General features: G+C 34.6%; 3 protein-coding genes across 11 annotated transcripts in view; 2 read left to right on the forward strand and 1 right to left on the reverse strand.

Annotated features, from left to right (window-relative positions):
• The first annotated feature begins 220 nt into the window (after window positions 1-220).
• Window positions 221-18132, forward strand: LOC126775881 (bromodomain adjacent to zinc finger domain protein 1A). Of its 5 annotated transcripts, none has more exons than XM_050498029.1 (25): window positions 221-549; window positions 745-1074; window positions 2414-2603; window positions 2750-2999; window positions 3689-3888; window positions 4274-4559; window positions 4786-4927; window positions 5210-5379; window positions 6294-6418; window positions 6503-6737; window positions 7039-7233; window positions 7323-7501; window positions 7758-7943; window positions 8299-8454; window positions 8656-8788; window positions 8991-9194; window positions 9398-9672; window positions 10034-10146; window positions 10259-10428; window positions 11508-11570; window positions 13332-13437; window positions 13947-14014; window positions 14313-14452; window positions 14575-14738; window positions 15119-18132. In XM_050498029.1, exons 1-25 carry the CDS (start codon window positions 437-439, stop codon window positions 15255-15257), a joined length of 4332 nt encoding a protein of 1443 aa, XP_050353986.1. In that variant the 5' UTR covers window positions 221-436; the 3' UTR covers window positions 15258-18132. The 5 variants fall into 5 exon arrangements, 3 of the variants coding, with proteins under 3 accessions (XP_050353986.1, XP_050353987.1, XP_050353988.1); XM_050498030.1 differs by having other exon boundaries at window positions 7326-7501; XM_050498031.1 differs by lacking the exon at window positions 11508-11570.
• A 554-nt stretch (window positions 18133-18686) lies between these two features.
• LOC126775908 (uncharacterized) lies at window positions 18687-19689 on the reverse strand. The gene is made up of 3 exons (XM_050498074.1): window positions 19590-19689; window positions 19237-19409; window positions 18687-18822 (listed from the first exon to the last, which is right to left on the reverse strand). Exons 2-3 carry the CDS (start codon window positions 19397-19399, stop codon window positions 18755-18757), a joined length of 231 nt encoding a protein of 76 aa, XP_050354031.1. The 5' UTR covers window positions 19400-19409; window positions 19590-19689; the 3' UTR covers window positions 18687-18754.
• Window positions 19690-20077: 388 nt separating this feature from the next.
• The window catches only part of LOC126775883 (kinesin-like protein Klp98A), a 93511-nt gene continuing 87438 nt past the window's right edge, over window positions 20078-26150 (forward strand). For all 5 annotated transcript variants that reach the window (XR_007669917.1, XM_050498035.1, XM_050498033.1 and 2 more), the window contains exons 1-3: window positions 20078-20245; window positions 21650-21719; window positions 25775-25885. Coding sequence is in view for 4 of the 5 variants with exons in the window: in XM_050498035.1 (XP_050353992.1) it covers window positions 20199-20245; window positions 21650-21719; window positions 25775-25885 (228 nt within the window). In the remaining variant the exon portion in view is untranslated. The remainder of the gene's footprint in view (window positions 20246-21649; window positions 21720-25774; window positions 25886-26150) is intronic.

The following is a 26150-nucleotide window of genomic DNA, read 5'->3' on the forward strand; positions in this document are numbered from 1 at the left end:
TTAAATATTTCCAAAGTTTATTATTTAATGAAAATATTAATTGACATAAACTGTATTACGAGTATATTTCATTAATATTATTATACCACAGAAAATGTGTAAATATATCTTGAGATTCTGTAAAAAAAATAAAAAATGTAAAGTTAAAATTAGTTGAAAGTCTACCAAATAGTAGTTTTTTAATGTGAGCCACACAGTTCATATGTTTCTGGCGTAAAAAGAAGCGCCTAGCGCGCCGTTTTTTGGCTTGTCAACCGAAACCACGCAACAATTTTCACTTTACTAATCTTGATAAATGTTAATATACTACTAATGTTTTACAAGAAAGATTACGGCTATCGATGTACCGGAAGAAGTTAAGTGATATCTATAACAGTGTTATTGTAAATCTTATTATTATACGTTTTCCCACCGCTCTGACCCGCGAACTCCTAACATGCCTCTGTTGAAAAGAAAAGCTTTTGAGAAATCAAATGTGTCGGAATATTTGCGGGACGACGATGAGGTGTTCCACTGCGAGATCACCGACGAGATATTCAAGGATTATGAGTAAGTAAAATAAGAAACATAATTTTCGCGCATTTTGCCAATATCTTAATCAAATGTGTGCTGAGGGGACGGTTGACATTGATTCCGCGCGGCAAGCTGTGCATTAACGCGAGCGTGACACAACGTTTCACAATTTTATCGGCGCGAGTCATTTTTTCGTGATGTTTATTCAACTTTTTGTGATTATTTTCGTAGGGAATATTGTGAAAGGATCATACTGGTCAACTCAATGGTCTGGACATGTGAGATGACAGGAAAGAATAACCTGACGTATGCTGAAGCCTTGGAAAGCGAGAAAGCTGCCCGGAGATCATTAAAAGATTTTCCCATGGAGCTCCGAATACCAATCCTTTACCTGGCAACAAAGACCAAGAGGTGTTCATTTGCAGAGATGTCAGAGGATCTGTTCAATTTCGTGAGGGAAAGGTTCTTTGTTGGTGAGACAGTGGAAGCCTGTCTTGAAGGTGACATTTGGAGAGAGGCACATGTACTCTCCGTCACCGCACAGAAACAACATCCAGACAGGTAAATCTACTGTTTTAACTACATTTATTATTAAATAATATTTTTAACAATATTAATAAAATAATCATATGACATTTAAAATAAACATTTGAGTGGCCTGTTATCACATTGATTAAAGTTATAATATATATTTTATAAGGAAAATGTTTAATCACTGATAATAATGAAACCATAGAAATGCTATGCTATAAATTATTATGGCAATATTACTAAAAGAAATAAGGAAATTTAATTTTAAATACAACAATTATTTATCAGCTATTTTTTACCGTCAATTTCACATTCAAATTGATCTTATTAGTGGATCTTATATGATTTTTTATATTTATATATATGATCATATCATCATCATATCAGCCGAAAGATGTCTACTGCTGGACAAAGGCCTCCCCCAAGAATTTATATAAATATGATGACAAGCTTTTTTTTTTTAATTTTTCAATTTGTTACATAAATGAACATTATTGGTAACTATAAACATATTGTATGGTACATGAATAAGTAATGAACTCAAAAATATAAAACTGACATCAAAACATATTTTGTTTCAAGACACCTACCACATACATAATCATATTATATTTAAATTTATTCCCCTTCAATCATAGTATCCCTTACTTCATGGTATTAAGTTTAATTGTGATGTTATATAGGATGAAAATGTTTATCTAATTCAATTGTGTAATCTTCTAATAATACTTCTTAGTTTCACTTCATCTTGGACATATAAGTATACACACACATAGTATGTAAGATGGCCTTCCAGATAATGCAGTGCCATTAATCTCACCTTTTATGTAATAAGGTATAAAATGTAATTTGTAGTACATCAACAATTTGAAAGAGTTACTCTCGCACAGTACACATTCACTCATTTATATACAACTAAAGAAATATGGTTATATATATTTAAAAAAATAATATAAGACTCCCTTATAATATAGTAGTTTTATTCTAAGCGTATTGTATTGTTAAAATTGTAGATAAAGATGTATAAAATACATCATTTAATGAACTTGTTGAATATATATACACAATTTATATTTATGAGGAAAATCTATATACAAATATGGCAAATAATTTTTTAATCAGTCAACTTATCTAAGCAATTGAAATAATATATAACCAATCTGCATACAAAAAAAAAAAGTTGTAAATTTTTCCATAATTGAGAATGGTAATTATATTTATTTAAAATAATTAATGAATAGTGATATATACAAATATCATTGTGAAGGTCTTATTTCTCTTTTATAATTTTTATATTTATAGACACTTCTTAATCAAGTTAATGAGTCAATGACTTGCATACAAAGCTGATTTATGATTATTTTTACAGTAAAAGCATGCTCCCAGCTTCAGCATACTGCTATGAAGTGGAACAATTTGATGAAGACCCGACCGCTGCAGGACAGATAGGCACAGCCCCTTATGACAGAGTCCGTCGTCGTAAAGGCATCTATACAAGGGATAAAAATCGACTGTTCCTCAAACAATTTGTGGCACCAGGAAATGTAATTGGTATTAAGGTAAGTTAGTGATTTACCATAAACTAAATGAATCTTTATCTTTCGTTTGCTTTGAAGTCATTTTGTTAACTAAACAAATTACATTTAGGATATCAGTGAGAAAAAAACTGGTATTAACTGTCTTAAATGAATTCTTCTGTTTTTAGACATCAGCAATAGAGAAATACAATATAGCCAAAGTGAATTTCGACCAAATCTTCACAGGAAGTCCACCAGACTTCCCTTCATCAAAGAAACTCATGAAGACCAGCATGTCTCCACCGTCATCCTCAAAGATGCCAGTGAAATCCGGTACAGCATCTAAACTAAATAAGTCGATGAAGAGACCTATTCCAGATAAGAAAGGTAGACAAGAGTCTATGGACAAATTTATCAAAAAAACCGATAAGACAGAAGGTATACAAATACAGATTACTTTAATCAATATTGTATTACACTTTTTTGTCAATTGTCTAATTAATGTATAAGTAATAAGTCTAATTAGTTTATAATATATTTCACTGGTGGTAGGGCTTTGTGCAAGCTTGTCTGGGTAAGTACCACCCACTGATCAGATATCCTACCGCGAAACAGCAGCACTTGATATTGTTGTGTTCCGGTTTGAAGGGTGAGTGAGCCAGTGTAATTACAGGCACACGGGACATAAAATCTTAGTTCCCTTGGTTGGTGGCGCATTGGCTATGTAAGTGATGGTTGACATTTCTTACAATGGCAATGTCTAAGGGCGTTGGTGACCACTTACTATCAGGTGGCCCATATGCTCGTCCGCCTTCCTATTATATATAAATATGAGTATATAATAACAGTGGAACTACCATCAGTTGGAATTGATGAATGAGACTGGAGAAAAACATTTATTTGGTAACCATGTATTGTGCCTTAAAAACCCTTTTTTCCCCTGTATTCAAAATCAGTGAAAAAGTTTTCTTTCCTGTTGTTTCATTAAAGTTCAAATGTATATTTAAATTTAACACTTTTAATTGCTACTAAAATCAAGTACTAATAATTATGTGAAATATAGTTGTTAATATATGAAAATATCCTTAAATGAAATAATACATTTAATTATATAAATTTTCCTATAGTTAAACCTAAAACTCCAATGGATCCGGAAGCAAGAAAATCGGCGCAAGATTTGGCAGATAAAATGAGAAGAGCTGAAGATCAAATGCGTCAGCGAAGAGAAGAAGAGAAAGCAAAAAAGAAGGAGAAAAACGCGAGGCTAATGGCATACATGAAGGAGTGGCAGAAAGTTAAGGATGACCAGGAGTTGGAAGATCATAAGGTATAACTTGAACATTATTTTGAAAAAAATATACATTTATACAAAATACTAAATTCATCTATCTATATAAATAATAGGTAGATTTATATAATATGAGATTATCAAACCAAACTGCAGAAGCCTAACAATGTAGCAAAGCCTGTCTTTTCTATAAGATTTGTATGATAATGTATCAAAATGTTGCGTGTTCTATGCCTTCTAGACACATTAATGATAGTTTCAGTACAAACATATTAATTCTTAAGAACCCTAATATATATATTTACACAAATCATAATTATTTCTAGCTAGCTAGCTGCTATTATTTCTAGGGCTAGCTGCACCAAAAAACAATAATAATAAAAAATATATATATAAATTATGTTTATGGTCTTTTTTTCCACAGATAATACCGAAAGGCACTCCAGTTGAAGTAGAAGGGATTCCACATAAACACTTTGGTGATTTTCTGTCTGTACTCGAATTTGTACATAATTTCTCTGAGTTATTAAAAGTCAAAGATGTTTTCCACAATGAACTAGACTTTGAGACTTTTCGAAAATCGTTAACATATAAAGAGCACGCTTGGATATTCAGTGAACTGGTACAAATGTTACTCACAACAATATTCTCCTTGCAAGAGGATGAAGCCGAGGAGTATAATGAAAGCAATCGGATTCAGGAGTCTGTTGGTAAGATATGGTCAAAAATAATAACAATACATTTGATATCACATTAAGATAAAACAATTACAGTAAAACAAAATAATATAAATTTTGAAAAATTAATGTTAGAACAGAGGAGTTGGTTATAACATTAAGCACATACCATCATACTAGCTTTACTACATAATTAGCGATAAATTAATTATATTAGAAATACAATTTCTATGTAAATTGTTTTTTTTTTACATTATAGAGGTCGTTCAGCCGGATAGCGGCGTGGACACGTTGCGCGCGATCGAGCTGGCCACGAAGGCGGGCAAGTGGACGCAGACCTACCTCGGCACCGCGCTCAGCAAGCTGCCGCTCGACCCCACCACCGTCAGCGAAGTGCTGCGGTCCGTTACAAGTTCTTATCTCCTATTGACGACACTATAAATGGTCATATAAGTTACTTTTGGAACAAGTTTCATAAAAATAGAGTTTATGTAAAAAGCTCTGTCAATTAACTAAGCTCGACAAACACGGCAAGAAATGGACTCATTCACCTTCATAATTTTAACGTACACGTACATAGAAGCAGATTCAGTTAGAAGCGAATAGACAAAGTCACTGGTGCCAGCTAGTATCACCCGTAGCCCCGAAGTCCGTACGGCCGGCTGACGCCCCTTGTGCCGCAGGCTGCACCTGCTGTCGTCGGGCGGCGCGGCGGGCTCGCGCTGCGCGGCGTGGCGGCTGCACCAGCGCGGCGGCTACAGCAGCGCCGACGACGCCGCGCTGCGCCTGCGCACGGCGCGCCCCGCCGCCCTGCGCCGCCTGCGCGCCCGCCACCTCGCCGACCTGCCGCTGGGTGAGCGACGGCCCCGAGTATTCAGAAGGAGCATTCGCTAATGATTTATTCACTGACGTAATGCTCGTCTCTGAGTATTATGATATTATATTCCCTGACTGCCTCGTTGGTGTGGTGGCTAGATGTAACGCCGCAGACCCGGAGGTCCTGGGTTAAAAAAATAAACAGTTATTGGGTTTTTCTTTCGAAAATTCTCAATATCAGCCCGGAGTCTGGAAGTTAATAATATATACACTCCCGTTGAGTGATAAGAACGCGTGAATCTTAACCGATGATCGTGGATTCAAACCCAGGCAAGCACCACTGAATTGTCATGTGCTTAATTTGTGATTTAATTCATCTCGTGCTTTACGGTGAAGGAAAACATCGTAAGGAAACCTGCATGTGTCTAATTTCACTGAAATTCTGCCACATGTGTATTCCACCAACCCGCATTGGAGCAGCGTGGAGGAATAAGCTCCAAACCTTCTCCTCAAAAAGGGAGAGGAAACCTTTATCCCAGCAGTGGGACATTCACAGGCTGTTACGAAGCGAAACGAATACTCCCGTGCCTCGTAAAGCACGTAAAGCCGTTGGTCCTGCGCCTGAACTCTTTCCGATCCTGTCGGATTACCGTCCTATCGGATTGTGAGAGTTAGGGAATAGAGAGTGCACCTGTGTCTGCACACACACTTGTGCACTATAATATGGCCTGCGCTGTTGGCCAATATCTCTTGAGATTGGCAGCCGTGGCCGAAATTGGTCTGGAGGACCTTGTTATAATATGCGAAATGTCTTTTTTTCCTCGATCGCAAACGCGTTTACTCGTTTCCCCAACTTAAGGGGTATGTCGGACCTGCCTCCTCATATACATATGGGACATATTCAATATTCGGTGAAAGTCCAACTATACTTTAAAACTGTTCTATTTTCAGATGATAAATTCCAGATTTTACAGTGCCTTATGAATCAAATTATGAGCTATGCAACAGTTCGTGACCAAATAGAAGAGAAGTTAGAGGAATACAAGAACTTGAAACATGCTCTACGAACACTACAGGTATATTAAAGCTTGTAAATCATTTTATTGTTTTTTGGTTATGCACTTTTAATATATATGATAAATATATACATTTTAATTTAGATAAATGAACGTAAACGTGAGCCACAACTAGCTGCTGCCCGCATAGAGCTCAAAAAGGAAAGTGCTCTAAAGAAAGAAGAGCTCAAATTAACTGGTGATAAAGCAAAGGCAGCAGATGACGAACTGAAAGAATCTATAGAAAAACTGAAAAAAGATAGTGACATCAAGAGAGTGGAATATGAGAAGAAGTTAAAGGAGATGCAGGCACAACTTTTCGACCATACAACTTATGTTGGTAAGTTGAATGAAATCAAAGATTAGTTTTACGTAACTTGCTATAACTTGAGTGGTCACTCACTCAGACTTAGAAGAAATTCTAGAAAATTTACATGTTCCATTTAGTAATTTAACACCAAATTAAGTGACATTTAAATATAAAATAGTAAGAATTACACATTGTTTTGTAAAATAATAACAAAAATAATAAATATTAAAAAATGCCATGATTAAGAAATTAGGCTTTGAAACACTGGTCCCTAGTAAAAAAATATCGATTTTAAAAATACATAATTCACATAAATATTTACTATTTCCAGGCACAGACCGCGCATTTCGTCGATACTGGCTGACCCGACGTGTTGCCGGGCTGTTCGTAGAGGCGGGGGCGGAGCCTCGCGGGCCGTGTCGCAACAAGACCCTCCCGCCGCCGCCCGCGCCGCGGGATGACGTCATGGCCTATGTCACCGAGCTCTTCCACTCCGAACGAGATCGAGAACGACAGAGGGAGCAAGGTGAGAGTGTAAAAATTAGGTTTTTTTAAAAAAATGCTTTAACTATTACCAATGTGATATTTAATATTTTTTTCTGTATATCTTCGCAGCAGGAAGTGACAAAGAGAATGAATTGGGGTCAAATTCTCGCGGTAGCTCTCCGAAGAAGCCATTAGCCAACTTAAATGGGCTGAGTCAAAAGCTGAACGGTTCGGAAGCGGTCGTGCAGCAATGTCGTGACTTACTCGTGTGCACTGCACACATCGACACATGCTACGTTCATGGAAAGGTTAGTTGGTATTAATATATCAATAAAATGAATAATAGTTTCTTATTTTAAATAATACGTTTTAAAGATATATGTATATTTAAATATTTTATTAGATTACTGGTGTTGAAAAAAAGCTATTAAATATTAATACTACTTTATTTACTAGAAATCGTCTTGAATCAATTTATTGGAAATGACATTACACATTAAAATAAATATATTGATTAAAACGAGTATAAGAAGTAGTAAGTGATTAGTTCATATCTTTCTCCAGGGTGACTTCAGACCACAATGGTGGGTGTACAACACAGAAGAACAAATAGAGGCGCTTATAGAGTCTCTAAATAAACGTGGCCTGCGAGAGAGTGATCTACGACAGACTTTAGAACTTGATAAAGCAAACATTATTGATTATGTTAAGAAGTGTCCGTTGCATTTACTCACTCCCACAGTAACTCCCGTAAGTTATATTAAAGTTATATTTTTATAAATGTGTATATATGTTTGAATACTACTAATAAATAAACGACAGACCTTGTTATAAAACCAAGGCCCAGATAGCCTAGTGGATTGAACTCGTGAATCTATACAGAAGTCTGTAGCTTACAGACAAGCTCCACTGAATTTTCACTTTCTTAATTTGTGTTTATAATTCATCTCGTGCTCGGCAGTGGAAGAATAATTTGTGACGAAATCAACTCCCAGTGTGTTGTATCTATATTTTAATATGTAACAACTAATAAATTAAAGAATTTTTTTGTAGAAATTTTAACATAATTTTTTTTAATTAAAACTAACGATTTGCCTTCACATAGCACGCACCATCGACGCGACCGAGGAAAATACAGCCGTCTCTGTATGTGCCTCCCGATAGTTCTCTATCTGAAGCGTTAGAATTGTCCTTGCGAGATCACATCCTTGAACTGGAGGAGAAAATCTTCCATGGATGTCTCGGTGCATTGAAAGTTAAGGTAATTGATGCGTTTGTTTATTTAAAATTGTAAATAATAATAAAAAGAGTTATATCTTTAATTTTATACATTTCATTGGTTCTCATTTTATTTTCATATATACTATAATGTTAATTACATAATATTTTAATTTGAAATTGTCTGGAGTAGAACTACGGTTATAAGCTGAACCAACAACTGTAACAAGTCGTATGTCACCAGGACCGCGAGGCGTGGCGCGGCACCATAATGCTGCGCGGGTACGACAAACAGGCGGACTACCTCAGCTGGGGTCCCGGGAAACAGTTCCGTGACGATTACCACCAGCCTGATGGTCTCCTCAAACTACCCAATGGTAGGTATATCGACATTATTACAATTCATATAATTAGTATATTTAATACAAAAAACTTTTATGGCAAATATATAAGGGTACCTTATTGGAGCTTTTATTACCTCATTTTAATTTTCAAGTATCTTCTGGTGGTAACAATGATGTCAAGCGATGAGGTAACTTAAAAATTAAATTATTGCTAATGTTTAAGTTCTCTTTTCAGACATTGATGAATCAGAGCTAGAAACGATAGCAGAAAATAGATACCGGGACCCTGGTCACTGGTTGGAAACGCCGAAAGTAAACGGTGTAAAGACGGAGCCCGAAGAGGATAGTGGCGCGAAGCCCGACGTAGTGCGAGGGCTCGCGTGTGCCTTGCTGCAAGTCGCTCAGTCGATACACCAGAAATATCTAAAGCGACCACTTGGTGCGTATTTTAGAGTATTTATATCAAATTTATATGTAATATGAATAAACGTAATGCCTATGTAATAGAGTCTGCCTGTGTTTATATACACATGCCTCTATTGTAATGTCTTCTCTTCTGTGAACTAGTCATCGAGATTATTGTAGGTTAAGATAATATCAAACATTATGAACCTAAAGCTAATTTATCTACCATTTCACAAGGTCTCGACGAGAAAGAGCGCAAAGACCGCGAAGCCAGAAACAAGCCGATGGACCTGGAGGCGCTGGAGCGCTGGGAGGTGTCGCTGATGGAGAGCCGCAGCTTCGCGTCGCTGTCGCTGCACCTGCTGGCGCTGGACAGCAGCGTGAGTTGGGCGGCCAGCGTGCTGCATGCCAGCTGCCGCGTGTGTCGCCGTCGCGCCGACCCCGACAACATGCTGCTGTGCGACGGCTGCAACAAGGGCCACCATCTCTACTGCCTCAAGCCTAAGCTTTCGGTTCGTTGCCAACGTCTAATTTTATTTTGTGACTTCATCTAATCGTCTGTCTTGTCTTGTCCGTCTTTAATGTCATATTTTATACTTGAATTTCTTCATATATTGAATTTCTTTTTCTTTCCATGCAATCAGTTGGGTTTAAAAAAGAAGGTAAAATTTTAAATATTGATTGTTGAAATTTTATATGTGAATCAAAAATATATATTTACTTTTGATTCAACATTAACTCCTACCTTATTCCTTTTTCACTTCCTACCGTATTTTTCAACCTATATTGCTTACTTAATTTGTATGATGTTTAAAAAAGTTCACTGTTCTATCTGTTCAAGTTTTTACTACGATTTTTTTTTATACATTCCAGAAAGTACCGGAGGGTGACTGGTTCTGCGATCAATGCAAGCCCAAAGAGAAAACGCCGAGGAAACGTAGAAAACTTTACACGGACGAGGACGCCGAGGACATACTAGACGACAGGTAATATTCCGGAGTTCAAATGCTTTAGTGATCAATTTTAGATTCAAAAGTAATTTCGAGCCAGCTCACTGAAGTATGTCGATCCAAGAAGTAACCGTCCCGCCCCACACAGCGCGGAGGCGGCGGGCGCGGGCGTGGCGGTGTGCGCGGCGTGCGGCAGCGGCGGGCGCCTGGCGGCCGCGTGCCGCGCCTGCGCCGCGCGCTTCCACGCCGAGTGCGCCGCGCCGCGCCAGCGCCTCTCGCGCCGCTTCCTGTGCGACGCCTGCCAGGCGCCCGAGCGGGGTACGCTGCCCGCTCTCGTTCTGCTCTGCATGGCTTCTGTTCTATTTGTTGACACTTTCACTGCCGTCGACCCGAATCCGTCGAACGTTTTACGGCACGCGGCGTAGTTTTAGTAAAGGAGCTCGGCAGTGAAAGTGTAACCTGTCCGTTGGTATTATCTCGAATTCTATACGATATAAACTCTTTTGCGTCCTTCCGACGGCTCCAAACGATTAATATATCTACGATAAAATGACTTAACGTCTTCGAAATGAAAACTTAGCAAAAGAGTGGTCGAGGGACCTTCTTACGTTCCAACATTTGGAAACATAATTATTTAATAATTTAGTTTTTTTGCTAAAATTGTATGCTCTCGATGCCTGATGATGAAATACCTCCTGATATTCATCGTCATATATGCTATGTTTTGGTCTATATTGCTTTTAGCTTGGATTCACCAAAAATTATACTGTGAAAAATCAGCTATACTGATGAAATGTATTAAAAGAAATCGGACCTGTGTAAGAATGTTCCCTGATAACTACATTTATTACTGTGCGATCCTAATAAGAATAGGAACTTTTCGCTACTGCTATCAATATAAACTTATCTTAAATCAATTAAATTAAACAAAACATTTAGTTTTAATAATGTAAAAAGTAATCATACCAAAATGTTTTGGATTTTTGCATCGAGCTCTGTAATTCCGCATATTTCTGCATAAGTCTTAGAGTAGTCATTATAGATATCATTAGCACTGCTTTCCTAATTATGCATGTATATTTCTAGTATAACAATTATATGCCAGAATATTCCATAGTAACTAATATGGTTTAAGTGACAGTTGTCACGTCAAGGTCATTGACGTTCCTTTTCTCCTTAGGATCGCATAATATAGTGTATTCCAACAGAAAAATCAATAAATTTAAACATTTTACATCTTGTACATTTGGAGATGACAAGGAAAATACGTCTACGACGCTATAGAATATTTTGAATACTATGTAAAAATATTAATTCGATTAGGTTTTATAACACAAGACAGTGTAATAGCCCGTAAGTTAGTCTAACCCAAGAGTCACGTTCCGCTCGTTGTCAAGGGCGGCGCGGCGCGCGCGCGGCGCGGGCTCCGTCGCGGCGCGGCTCGCGCTCCGACTCGTCGGGTTCGTCCCTCTGCCCTCTCTGTCTCACCCTCTCTCACCCTCTGTCTCACCCTCTCTCACCCTCGGTCTCACCCTCGTCTCGCTCGAGCCTAACTCTCGCTGCAATCATCTTCGGGGCTGGTACTCGGATATCGGAATGCTGTCAACTTTTTGTTTTCAATATCATTACTTCACATCGGTGCGATGAAATATAAACTGATATATTATCCTATGTGTCGTTTGCGAAATAATCTGTGCCCTGTTTGCACAACAAAAAGCTATTACGCTAAGAAATGTATTGAAACTGATAAGATGCAAATGAGTATCTTACATCAGACATGCACATATATGAACAGCTTATGGTATCAAGCCTGTATCAAATCTGTGATTTCATCAATACTTTAACTTGGTGGCAGTGTCCAAGCCCCTCTGGGTAGACTTCACTCACCAGATAATCTACCGCCAAACAGCAATGCTCTACTGAGTATTGTTGTGTTCCGGTTTGAACGGTGTGTGAGCCAGTGTAACCACAGGCACAAGAGACATATCATCTTTGTTACCAAGGTTGGTGGTGCATTGGTGATGTAAAGAATGGTTAATATTTCTAACAGTGCCAATGTTTATGGGCGGTGGTGACCACTTTGTATCAGGTGGCCTATCTGCCCATCCACCTACAGTAACAGCCCGAGGAAAACGTTTTTGGAGCTTATTCCACCACGCTGCTCCAATGCGGGTTGGTGGAATACACATGTGGCAGAATTTCAGTGAAATTAGACACATGCAGGTGTCCTCACGATGTTTTCTTTCACCGTCAAGCATAAGATGAATTATCACAAATTCAGCACATTAAAATTCAGTGGTGCCATCCACCTACCTATATTAAATATAGAATAGAAGTAACAACAGACATTCTTATCATATAAACTTATTAAATTTTTAATGACCTGAAATGTAATAATCATTAATGGCACGGCATTCGTGTTTAATTGATTTTCAGTATTCATTAAAACTAAACATAAAATCTTTAAACATTAAGGAATATGTTCTAAGTACCAGTTCCGATACAAATAAACATTTTTTTTTCATCTCATTTAAAGCTGGGCTTGAACCTTGTTTTCATTTGCTAAAAGCATGATCTTTGTGTATCTCTTTCCAAATATAATACTACTTTTAACTGACGATAATGTTACAAAGCCGTTAACTGCAGTTCAAACTCTCAGTGATATCAGTTTGTGCTATTAAATATTGAATTTTTGTAATTGTTTATTTTCGATAAGAATAAGAAATAATCAGAATTTTTTTTTTTCATTCCCGAAGATTGTTATCATCCATTAACTCACTAATTATCAATATATATGTTAATGGAACATAACATATCGAACATTTGTTATGTATGCTCATCGCTTTGTTAGTATCTACTGCTTGTAATTGTCCTGAGTGTGATGGCGACAGTGTTGAGAAAAAAACATCAATAATTTGATACCTGTTTTATAATGAACGAAATTCGTATCAGCTTTTGTAATAATCGGTATTAAGATTGGATAATCGATAATGGTCATAGTTTTTTAACTGACACGGCTTCGCCAGTAAAAAATCTCTTTCATCTTAATCTGTTCAGGCTAATGCTTTTCTCGCTTGCTAAGCCATTGCTCACATACTAAACACATACTAATAAATAAAAAATAGCTAAAATAATGGTCATTTTGTCGCTTAAAACGATAAAATTTGTACCTAATACAATGTATCTTAGTAAAGCATTACTTTATGTGTTTGAATATTCAGATTCTGAGGATAGCGAGTACAACACGGCGCTGGTGAAGCTAAAAACGCGTAAGTCGAGGGCGAGCGAGGAGACGTCGGTGCAAGGCAGCGCCAAGAGAGGGCGCAAGTGAGTTATAATTACTGTCTATGTATGTATATAGTATTCTATTGTCTTTGAAGCATAATTATTATAGGGAATATGTTATCTGTGGACATTAATATTTTCAAAGATTTATTTTATTTTTAATTTCAAACATTTATTAATAGAAAGTTGACATAAATGAAATGTGGGCAATTTTTTACCTATTTCAAAAGTGCAAATATGTATAATGTGACTTCTTGTGTGCATTTAACACTAATTCAGAAGTCAGAACTGCAACAGAAGTATAAAACACTCGTTACAATTGTATAGCATCACCAACTCATCCATAACATGTCATGTAAGACATTACATCCCTACTGCCTGGAGATACATTTGGATAGATTATTGAATTTTTGGGAACAAAACAAATCTACTAACCGACAGACAGATAACTTTTCTCTTAATTAATAATGATAATAAAATTTAGACTGAGATCAAACAAGATCAATCTTAAATACATTAACTTAATAGATTAACTTTATTTTATTTTTTAGACCAAAGGAACACACAGTAAACGGTACTTCAAGCAGAAAAGCAAAATCTCTCACAAATGGTATCCACGGTAAGTTCAGGTTTTAAAATAATTTGTTACATTGAAATTATGATGATTAATAAAATATTTTAAAAGTCTATAACTTTTAGAACCGTTTATACAAAAATATTATATATATTAATAAACATAGAAATTAAATGTCACTATTTCTATATTGCCCCCTGCTGAGCTAAGGCCTCCTATCTTGAGTAGGTGGATTGGATTTAATTCCTCCATCCTGCTAAAAATTAGGGCATAGTTTGAACCGGTAATCTCTATCGTAATTAAATATAAATAAAGTTATTTCATACGAGTGATATATTTACAGAAGAGCGGGCAAGCAAGAAGCGCAGTCGGGAAGCACTTGAGAGGGCACGACTTGAGCCAGAGTCACTGACCAGTTTGCTGCGAGACGCCATGAAACACAAGGACAGCTGGCCATTCCATGAGCCCGTAACTGTTGAGGAGGTAAGACGCATCAAACGTTAAATTGTATAACCAATGACTGCGTTTAAAAATCGATATTTAGATATATTTTAAATGTAAATGTTAAATAATTCTTATTTCGTATTGAATGTAACGTTAAACAGGTACCTGATTACCTTGAGGTCATTGAACAGCCGATGGACTTCAATACGATCAAGACAAAACTGGAAGAGGAAGACTACGAAACGAATGAACAGATGCTGACCGATCTCGCGTTGATATTCACAAACTGTTACACATACAACAAGGAGACACATCCTGTTGCCAAGTGAGTGCCTTTGTTATATTATTGTATGTATTTTAAAACTAACCTGAGGTACTTGCAGTTGAAAAGATGGTTTTCTATCTCAATAGTCTTTTAAATTTTTAACATTATGTTATAAATTATAATATTATGATCTAGCTAGTATTTTAATCCTAAAATATATGTGACAAGATACCCTAGATATCAATCGTTGCCTTGTAGCAAATTGCAAATGATAGCTATTATATATATGGATAGTCAGTTCGAGAAATTTATATTATGTGTATCCAAACAAATTTGGGTCTACAGAAACTAATCAGGTCCAAATAGCACACACCGTTGATGCCATAGGAACTTGCGCAGTGATATACACCCTGATAAATAAAAAAATTTATTTTTTTCAGAGCTGGAATGCGATTGGAGAAATATATTAACAAACGCTGTGCGGAACTGAACCTTCCATCGCTACCTGAAACCAACGTTGAGACGGAAGAGCTCGTCGATGAAGATGCTCCGAAGGCCAAAAGGCCGAAATTAAACTGATATACCGTTACCCCACCTCGCCTCATCGACTACTTACTCTATTGAAGTAAAGCGTAACTATAACAAAACATTATAAACTGAATAACAATATATTACATTGATTTTGTAAATATTGAGTTGCCTACATAGACAGAATCCACTAAAACCATGTCCAATAGACGAATAGTTACTGTCCAAAAATTCTTTGGATTGATTCGCATGAAGACTGCCATTTTCGATAGATTTTGACAAAGTCCACCGTATCTTCATACCGCGATGTTTATAGTCCAGTTGTAACATTATAAACGTTTTTGCAAAAAAAAAATATTTTGAAATTTGAACATAATACTCACAAACGGAATATTAATAGTTAATCAATGAATGACATGATATCTCTTGCTCATTTATTCGCCGCGTTTGAAAGAAATATGTGAAACAATAATTAGGCTAACCAGTGAATTATGATCATTATTAGTTAATTGCTTTTTTTTGTTTAACTTTTCGCTGATAAAATAATGGCTTGAATATAAGCCCAAAAATCCCCAGTTAGCTTAGTATTTTTGAAATGTAAAATATGTTCTGCAATAATTAAGAATTATGGCAACTTTAGAAAACTACGAACATTTTCAAACTTTGCTCTGTTTGCAGGCTTAAAAAAAGCATTGTAAAAACTTATTTTTATAGTGCCGGTCACTTTATTATAAAAGTTACGCGCTGAGGCATGGTGTGGTAGTTTTTAATAAGTCGTGCTTTAATCAGTACCATAGACTATATAGTTGTAGTATTATTGTGATCTATGAAACTAAACCATAGAGTCGAATTGATGTATAAAACGCTCACGTTGAAAAAATTGTAAAAAAAAATCTAGGTTAATCTTTTTTTTTATTGGTCAATTGTGGAGGAAAATTAAGCGAGTCCTGTATATTTGAACAAAATTTAGGACGTAATACAAAAAAAAAATTAGGTGTAAATTAAGATAAGTTTTAAAAAATAAGAATGTAAACAATATTAAAGAGTCGGATATAATTGACGATAAGACGACGGCCTTTGTGCCTTTTACTGTTTAGAAAGTAACAAAAATGTTTTGGCCATTTCAAATAAGTATGTAAGGATTAAAAAATAATTGCATTTAGTTTATCTTTGCTCTGCACACTTTGATGTTCTTTTGCAGGTCAAAAGAAATTCTTCAGTTCTTTTTTTCCATTTTATTATCAAAGGTTGATTATAAAATAATACACATACATTGTCACACAATTTAAATAACACTTGTATTACTTTTGTGTCCAGTCTTTAGATTAATGGAGAAATTTTCCAAATTTTGTGGAAAATTTCTATGTATATATTAAATTACTAAGTATATAGTGTAATATTGTTACTTCTATTTAACTCGTTCAAATTATGCTTTGTACCGCGAAAGATTCGTTTGCGAGAGGCTTGTGAGCTTAATATAAAGTAATTTGTAATGCTGTCATAATATTTTTAAACTTAGTGAAGATAGTTATTATTTGATTCGTAACTTCATAACAGTTTGCTAGAGATATCTATAGTAATCTCATGTAGCTTCGACAATTGTAAGACGTTTGAATTAAGATATATTATCTTTGTACTACATATTGACTTTGTAAGTTTGTCAAAATTGTTCAACATACTATTAGATGCTCAAGATTTTTTATGATTGATGATCATTTTATAAATCTATCTCAATATGATGTATGTGAAGGATAAATTAAATGAAAACGTCCAAATAATTAAATACTGTTTGTTTGTAGCTGATATATACAACAATTACTTTAAACATACAAATAGGAGCTACATACATCTACAGGTTGCGCATGCTTAGCCTCAGTTAAGTTATAACACTTTGATACAGTTATGTATGTTCAGTATATAAACATTTTTAGACTTAATTCTTGAATAGTATTTTATTTTGACGTTTCATTTATACGTTGTTCTAATTGTATTGAAATGGACTATATAAATGACATTCTGCTTAACTCGTAATTCATATAACAAAGTAGTGCCAGAGACGTTGAAATATGTAATGTAATGTTAAATTGTGTGTATACTTTTAATACAATAGGAGTTTATATATGTATAGTTAAAGTAAAAACTATAGTACTATTTTATTTTCAGAGTCGACGAGACCATATCATAAATCATAATTAATTTTTGAAAAAAAAAGGAATGAGCGAGTTTTGATTAAAAATGTTGATTACACAATGCTTTGTCATATTCTTTCATATGTTAAATTACTGATCAGAGAAAGAGAGACATTGGTGTTTAATTCACCTGTTATTTGTTTATTAGTAAGGTATTTTAACATTCTATTGGCTGCACAATTCTTCCACCGTATTTACTCGAAATATAAAGCAAGCGTTAATTATTAGACTTATTGGCTTAAAAATGTTGAACACAATCTCTAAACTTGCATAAGATATTAAAAAAATATTTTTACTTCAGTTTAGAGATTGTGTACGAGAATCCGCATCATAGACCTAGTTTATATTTAAATTAATTCCTTTGAAATGTGATTTTTTGTCTATTGTTGTTTTTATTTAATTTTTCCACGCGCGAGGATGTTTTGTTTACTTAATTTTAATTAACGAGCTATTTTTAGCAAACGTACCATCAACGTGAGTGGATATTGTTTTTTTTTGTGGTATATATTTATTAATTGTTGGTATTATAACTGGCCAATGGCAACCCAGTGAATTTATTTAACGATCAAAAAGCATTCCTAAAGGAACATTACACTCTAAACTTAGTATGTTGATTTTCAGTATGTACACTGTTTATCAGGTATTAATTATCATTTTTTTTTCTGCAATTATTTATTGATGTAATTTATAAGTTTTATAATAATTTATATTTTAGTGAATAAAGCACCAGAAACAGAGTTGTTTTATTAATTTTATTAAATAATTTCTATTCTATTGCATTTTTTTAATTTAAAACATTTAAAGCAGAAAAGTAATTAAACCCCATAATCTCACTACAAAGGTAATGAGTTTGAGTTTGTGCGCTGATGACTGGACAAACTTAGTGTATATTTTCCCTATTCTTGCATTTTAACTAGACAATGCACCTTCTATACTGGAATGACACTACTTTCCTTTTAAGTCCATTGGGATTATACTATTGTACAAATAGATTCTAGAAATTAGTTATTACTGCTCCTCATGTCTGATTGTAATCCCATTGCTGTGTGTCAAATAGAGAATGCATGTGTGTTTGTATGTGCTAAGACAATAATCTGTCATATCTCTATCCATAATCCACCTAAATTATATAATGTATATAAATTTGACTAACTTTATTTAATTACTGATATTAGCATACGACACAAGGAAATTTAATATTTTTGCTATGAGAATGTAAATATGATTGAACAAAAGTATTTATTATGTAAGGGAAATATATTGAATTATAATAAAAAAAATTAAGAAGACATTACTAGTACATGATTTTATTTATTCTTAAATAAATATATTTGATTAAAGAACAGGTTGTCTAGAATGTTAATGGTGTGCTGCAGCTTCCTTCCTTTTCTTTTCTGCCCACATGCTGACATTCTCAGGAGAGTTGGCTGTAATATATTGTATAAACATATTAATATATAACTAAAATCAATATAATTCATTCACAAGGTACTAAGATTGCCGCTCTATCAACTTTTATAGGATTATCTTCAGGCATCATCAAAGCAAATTTATTTTAGATTAAATATGAATCCTACAGCAGACAGTTTAAGTATATATTTTAGTCTTTGTTAAATGTGGTTTATAAATTACTGTGGAGTGGTTTAAATTAAAAGCCAAAGTGACATAACATCTTAGATTTAATGGTTAGAGATGCATTGATAGTGTAAGAAATGGTGTATTTCTGACCGTACCAAGGTATACTACGGGCGAACATATCTAAGTTTACTATCAAGTGATGTTAATTTGCTTGTCTTAAAAGAATAATTAAATGAGCACACAAATTAATTTATAATTATTACCCATTTTGTGGATCTTGTAGAACACGGGTGAAGCAACGGCGATTCCGATCATCCAGTAACGCCAGATCCATTGGTTCTGTACGTAAAACTTGAAGGGGAACTGCGCGATCTTGGCGCTAAATGTGTAGGGATATTTCATAGGGCGAGCGGGAGAGTCTGACATTTTTGAAGGCCTGTTAATAAGAAATTGCAAACATTATTATGTAATGAGATGTGACTTCCCTTTAAATCAGTTATATTAATGCTGTGTCAATTTTTTTTGGAAATCGTCGTTGTATATTATTATTTTTAAGGTAAAAACATTTCATTACCAAATAAATAGTTTTTAAATAAAATATTTTTAATATTCTAACCTTTTTCTTTTGTGGAAGTATCGGAATCGACCGCCACAGAAAATAATTACTTATCAAATTCTAAATGACACTTGACAGGGCGCGAAGGCACAGACTTACCATACAGATAGACTCCGCTTGTATCAATAATTTAGTTTTTAAAAGATGTATTAATATAAGGTATTATTGTGATCGAATCACATTTATTAAACGATAGAAAGCATTGAAAGAAAACAACAGTTAGCTCAAAATATGTATATTTCAAAGAAATACTATATAATATTTACCAATGGTGAATATATATTTTTTCCTTTTCTGGCGTGTATCTACGGGTGAATATTTTATTCCAACAAAATTCTTATTCTTGCACTAAACTGGTCTTTTATTTATTTATATTTTATCTTAAGTTGTGATGACAGGATAAATCGGATATAAGCACTAATATATGTCAAAACGTTTTAATATAATTAATATGGCAACTTTAGTCTCCATTGTTATGAATTGTTGCTCCAACGTCCCGTCGACTGTCAAGTGAATCAAATAAAATGTCAATTTGCTTTGTAGTGTCGCATTCGCGTTAAATGTAATATAATTTAGAATTAAAGTTATTGGATAATATAATGTGTGACAATGGCCTCTGTAAAAGTGGCTGTAAGGGTGCGCCCATTCAATCAACGGTAAGCTGGTGCATTAGTCATCATAACGTGACCAAACGTTAACGAAAATGTAATGGGAGAAATATTCTGCTATCAGACATAAAATCTTTAATGTTATATCCAATCAAATCTACTCAATTATGATTATTATGGCACACATATTGAAGCAAATCGTTATAAATTATAAGGGTTTGAGAAAACGACCTAGGTTTTTGAAAGTACAAAAAAACAATGATGTCATGAAACGGCAATGACTTTCACGGTTCGGCTGCATTTGGAACACAAACTGTACCTCGGAACTCTATTTAAATGAAAGTAGAGTAAAAAAGTGTTGAACAAAAATATCGACCTAAATGGAGCCATCCATTATTACTTGAAATTTTGAAAGCATTGCATGACTGTAACAGTGTTTACAAACAAACACATACATAATTTACATGTTTAAAATTCTGTTTTTATTGGAAAGGAAAACACAAACATTTATATCATAATTATTGCTTTAACAAAGTCCTATATTATAAAAATACCAGACATAATTTAATGTAAGGATGTTTTTAACATTTTCAAAAAAAAACCTTTTATGACATAGACATGTATATTTTATATATACTTAAGTAAATAGATTTTCATATTGATATATTTATACATTATATATATTAATACATTCATTATAAGAATAATAATATCCTGAGGCGTTTTTAACACACAGCCATCTGATCCCAAATTAAGCTTGTACAGAGCTTGATACAACTGTTATACTACATATACTATTTTTCTTTTGTAAATACATACTTTTATATATAATTATAGATAAAAGACTCAGGACAAACAGACATGTTCATGCACACAAATATCTGTCCTGGGTGGGAATCGAACCCACAACCTTCGGTGTGAAAGGCAAGCTTTCACCAAATATGTTGTAGTTCGTCGAATAATAATAAAGAATATAAAATAATAAAGTCTACTGTCTATGCTTTTTTTTGCTTTGCTTTTGCTTTTTTAACTGAGCAGAAAATTGGGATCCCTAAACATCATTTATAGATAAAGCTGTATGATTCTGAGTTATATTTATTCAAATAACATCAACCTATTTAAAAAAATATGTTTGGTTTTTATTATGTACACAGTACAGTACAGTAACAGCCTGTTAATGTCCCACTGCTGGGCTATGGCCTCCTCTCCCTTTTGAGGCGAAGGTTTGGAGCTTATTCCACCACGCTGCTCCAATGCGGGTTGGTAGAATACACATGTGACAGAATTTCACACATAATAAATAAATAATTTATGTACACACTAAAAAAATATTTAAATTGTCTGGTATACTATACTGCTATGTTCTCAGACAAGTTAAAAAATAAGTAAAGATAAATTATTATTAATTACATGATACTACCAACAGATCTAATTTGACATTATTCGTTGCAGAGAGAAGGACATGAACGCCAAGTTGATTGTCCAAATGGATGGAAAGAAAACAAGACTGCTTACTGTGAAAGTAAGTTCTATTTTCAAATTTATTTTCGAAATTATAAAAATTATAGTAAGTAATACAAGCCTGTGAATATCCCACTGCTGGGCTAAGGTCTTCACTCCCTTTTTGAGGAGCTTATTCCAACACGCTACTCCAATGCGGGTTGGTGGAATACACATGTGGCAGAATTTCAGTGAAATTAAACACATACAGATTTCCTTACGATGTTTTCATTCACCGTGAGGCACGAGATTTTTTTTTTTTTTTTTATTAAATAGGCAGGCGGACGAGCATATGGGCCACCTGATGGAAAGTGGTCACCAAACGCCCTTAGACATTGGCATTGTAAGAAATGTCAACCATCGCTTACATAGCCAATGCGCCACCAACCTTGGGAACTAAGATTTTATGTCCCTTGTGGTAATTACACTGGCTCACTCACCCTTCAAACCTGAACACAACAATAACAAGTACTGCTGTTTTGCGGTAGAATATCTGATGAGTCGATGGTACCTACCCAGACGAGCTTGCACAAAGCTCTACCATCAGATGAATTATAATCAAAAATTAAGCACATGAAAATTCAGTGGCGCTTGCCCAACCCGGGCACGATCATCGGTTAAGATTCACGCGTTCTTACCACTGGGCCATCTCGGCTGTGTAAAAATTACTTATGCAAAATTAATTACGACCCGACGACGATTTAATAGTAAAATGTTTAAGTGTATTTCAAATTGTCCAAATTACTGTGAATGTGTAAGCCATATTAGTGGACATGTGAGACAACGTAACAATTTCACCTGTGGTGATGTAACCCATGCTCAATACACTACATACAATTTAATATTATCCGATATTAATCAAGTTCAAACCATACAAACTGGTGGATGCTGAAAATCTTTGTTTACACAGATGCCTGTGCAGTTGTCTGTGTTTATATTCACGTCATTCAGTATAACGTTACATCTGTCCAATAACTAGGGATACGACCCGTATTCACTCGTCTTTTTAATACTCTTGTAAACAAGATTAATTTTACACTTGTGGTAGGCAATGATATAAACGTCAGAGCGTCAGGGTAGCATGCGCAAGCGATCCCGTGGCGCTTCTCGTTAAGATGGAAAGGGTACTGCACCAGCAGTCACATCGGAATACCCACTAAAAAAACATTTCTAGTGGGTATTCCGATATTCGGGGCGCACTCGGCGCATTGGACACCGGCGAGCCCCAAATAACCTCTCACTGTTCCCGTGTTCCCCACGCGTAATGCGTTTTACCAGCGTTAAAAAAAGGCAATGATACATATTGTAATGACAATTATTCTAACACGGAACAGTAATATTTCGAATTGCTGTTTTAGAGAATGAATTACACAAAGAATATAACATAACAGATTCGATAAATGATTTATATAAATGACACCATTATTATGTGATAAATCATTTAATGTTTCGAAATCATAAAAATATAAAATCTGTTGTTTCGAACAATTTAAAATTTTGCACGCGTATTCAGTACCGACAATAATAAAATAACTTCAAAATACTAATAAAAAAACGAACATCAGTACCGACAATAATAAAATAACTTCAAAATACTAATAAAAAAACGAATACTTACTTACGGTATAGTTTAAGAAATCAAAATGAACACGCTTCGTCCTAATAAGTTAAAAACAATCTTTAAATATAATTTCAATTAACATAAAATCAGGTCGAAAAAGAAATCGAATGAGTTTTATCGAATTAGTAATACAATTACGCAAGACAAATAAGAAATAATCGTTGCTTCATTGTGATTGGCGGAATTATATATCTTAAAATTTCTCTTATCACATGCAGGCTTCCACTCGATGGTGCCCTTAATCGCAGAGTACGAAATGACTTGACAAACAATTAACAGTGTGGATGTCCCACTGCTGGGCTGACGACTCCTCTCCTATTTAGAGCTCACTCCAGTAGTAATAAATCCCACGGTTGATATGTTCGCCATTTATTTATTGAACTGAAAACTGACACTTCTTCAAACGAGGCGTAAAGAGGCATCTTGCGGGCCGGAAAGGCGGGGGCGACTAGTGCAGATCATTCTTCCCGACTGTACTGGCCGTCGTCGCGTTTGGAATCTAATACCACTTCCCATCAGGTGGAGTTGTCATGTGCCCTTCCGTTAAATATATAAAAATAATTTTCTAAGATGTCTGCCACACATACAAAGCTGAATCCATAATATATTTATAATGAGAACATGTTTTATTATATATACCTAACTGAAAAACTTAACCAATATACATAAAACATATAACAAAAGATACATTGCGCTTCGGGGAAGATTTTAACGTGTATTATAGTATATTATACATAATAAGTAGCTTTAAATTTAGGCTATAGACATTAAAAGGATGAATTTCATGTTATTGTTTTTATAAGTTACGTCAACCAACCGGGCTATGATTTATCAAATTCGTATCCAAGCAACAAATTAAATCAGATTAAACATAATATATCATGCACCCGCATTGATACTATATTGATTGACTCTCTTGTTGATATTCGATTAACGATTCGTTTTGCTTACGGATCGGAAAATCGTGTACGTGTCGTAATTCAAAAGCGTTCATATTATAAAATCGTTTCGCCGCGGGTTAGTGACGTTAAAACGAGGGGGCTTTGAGGGCTCGTAACTCAAAAACGATGCGTTATAACGATTAGTTAAACATAAAAACCGGACGTAATTCATTATCAATTTATCATTTTTAAAAACTAAGCTTTATATGTAATTTTTTATATTTTTATTTTACTTTGTACTATGTGCATTAATATAATAATAAATTAATTATAAACCCGATCTATTTAAAATTTAATAATATAAAAATTATGGAATTTAATTACATAGTATAATAATTAATAGTAAAATAAAAAAAAACACTATGTAATTATACACAACAACATTTGATTTGTTTAGTTTCTTAGAGTAAATAAATTAATATATAAATGAATGGAAGAATAACAAGTTCCAAAGAAAGGTCAATGTCGCCATTGACAATTTTGTCCTTATATATATTAGTTTTATAACAATCAAAAGTGCTAAAAATTAATTATCTAAGCATACTCAGAATAGCAAACAAATATTAAGTATGTACATATACTATATATGTATATTTTCTTGTCAGTTGCTCTGCGCGGTTACACACGCTTTTAACGCGTCTGCGGTGCTTTTCTGTAAGAATTCACCCGTGAAATGTTGACAACCGGCTTACGATGATATACTATTTTGATTCGTGTATTCTTCATGTCACAATTATTACGGTCAATGCCGCACATCACATTCTGACCTTTCATGACCGTTTTCTGCCGTCGATTTCGGCTTTTTTCTTATAGAATACCCCTACTGTTCCTAATCCGTGGGTCGTTTGACATAATATCCTATATAATCTTACTCAATAAATGTGCTACTTAACATTTTTTGTTTTTTAAATCGGACGGATAGATAGATCCTTTGCTTCGCTTAAACAAGCGAACAATCAAACAAAGTCTAGAGATAATAATAATAATATCCTGGGACTTTATTCACACACGGCCATCTGATCCCAAATTAAGCAGAGCATGTGCCATGGAAACCAGACAACTGATATATTACATATACTACTTTTCTTTTGTAAATATATACTTATATAGATAATTTACACCCATACTCAGGACAAACAGACATGTTCATGCACACAAATGTTTGTCCTGGGTGGGAATCGAACCCACAACCTTCGGCGTGAAAGGCAGGTACCTACTAACCACGCCAACCGGCTTGTCTAAAGAAAAAAAAAACGAGATATACGAGAGATACGTGTATGGTTTTAAGGGATGATTTTGAACTAATTAATTTTGAATACATTAATTAAAATTAAAACATCAGCTGAAATGAGAAACTCCTTATTCATGGAACAAGTTAAACGATACTTTTTAATTTATAATAATATAATTAAAAAAATAATGTAAAGCTACCACCTCCTTGGAATGTTAAAATTTTTATTGGAATTGAAAAAATAATAAAAAACATAATTGTTAATTCCAAATAATTGTCCACAGAATAGCAAAGAACAAAACGATGGGTCCCGGGAGAAGTCTAAAGACTTCACTTTCGACCACTCGTACTGGTCATTCGACAGCGGTGATAAGCACTTCGCGACACAGGACCAGGTGAGTTTCTATTATTTCCTGATGATATTGGAGTGTATCTATTCTAGTCTGGTCTGGTTTGTCGCTTTGGTATTTTGGTAGTTTATCAGACTGCAGATTACGAAGTCTAGGGTTCAAATCCTTGCCCTACGGCTTCATATCAATCTTTATGTTCGTTTATTCCTAAATCTGTGAAAAAACTAATAAAACATCTAAGAATTTGAGTGAAATCGAATGATTTTAACGAAAAGCAAATTTTTAAATATGCGTTCTGCATTTAATGAAT

This window comes from Nymphalis io, chromosome 19, assembly GCF_905147045.1.
Source record: "Nymphalis io chromosome 19, ilAglIoxx1.1, whole genome shotgun sequence".
Classification (NCBI taxonomy): domain Eukaryota; kingdom Metazoa; phylum Arthropoda; class Insecta; order Lepidoptera; family Nymphalidae; genus Nymphalis; species Nymphalis io.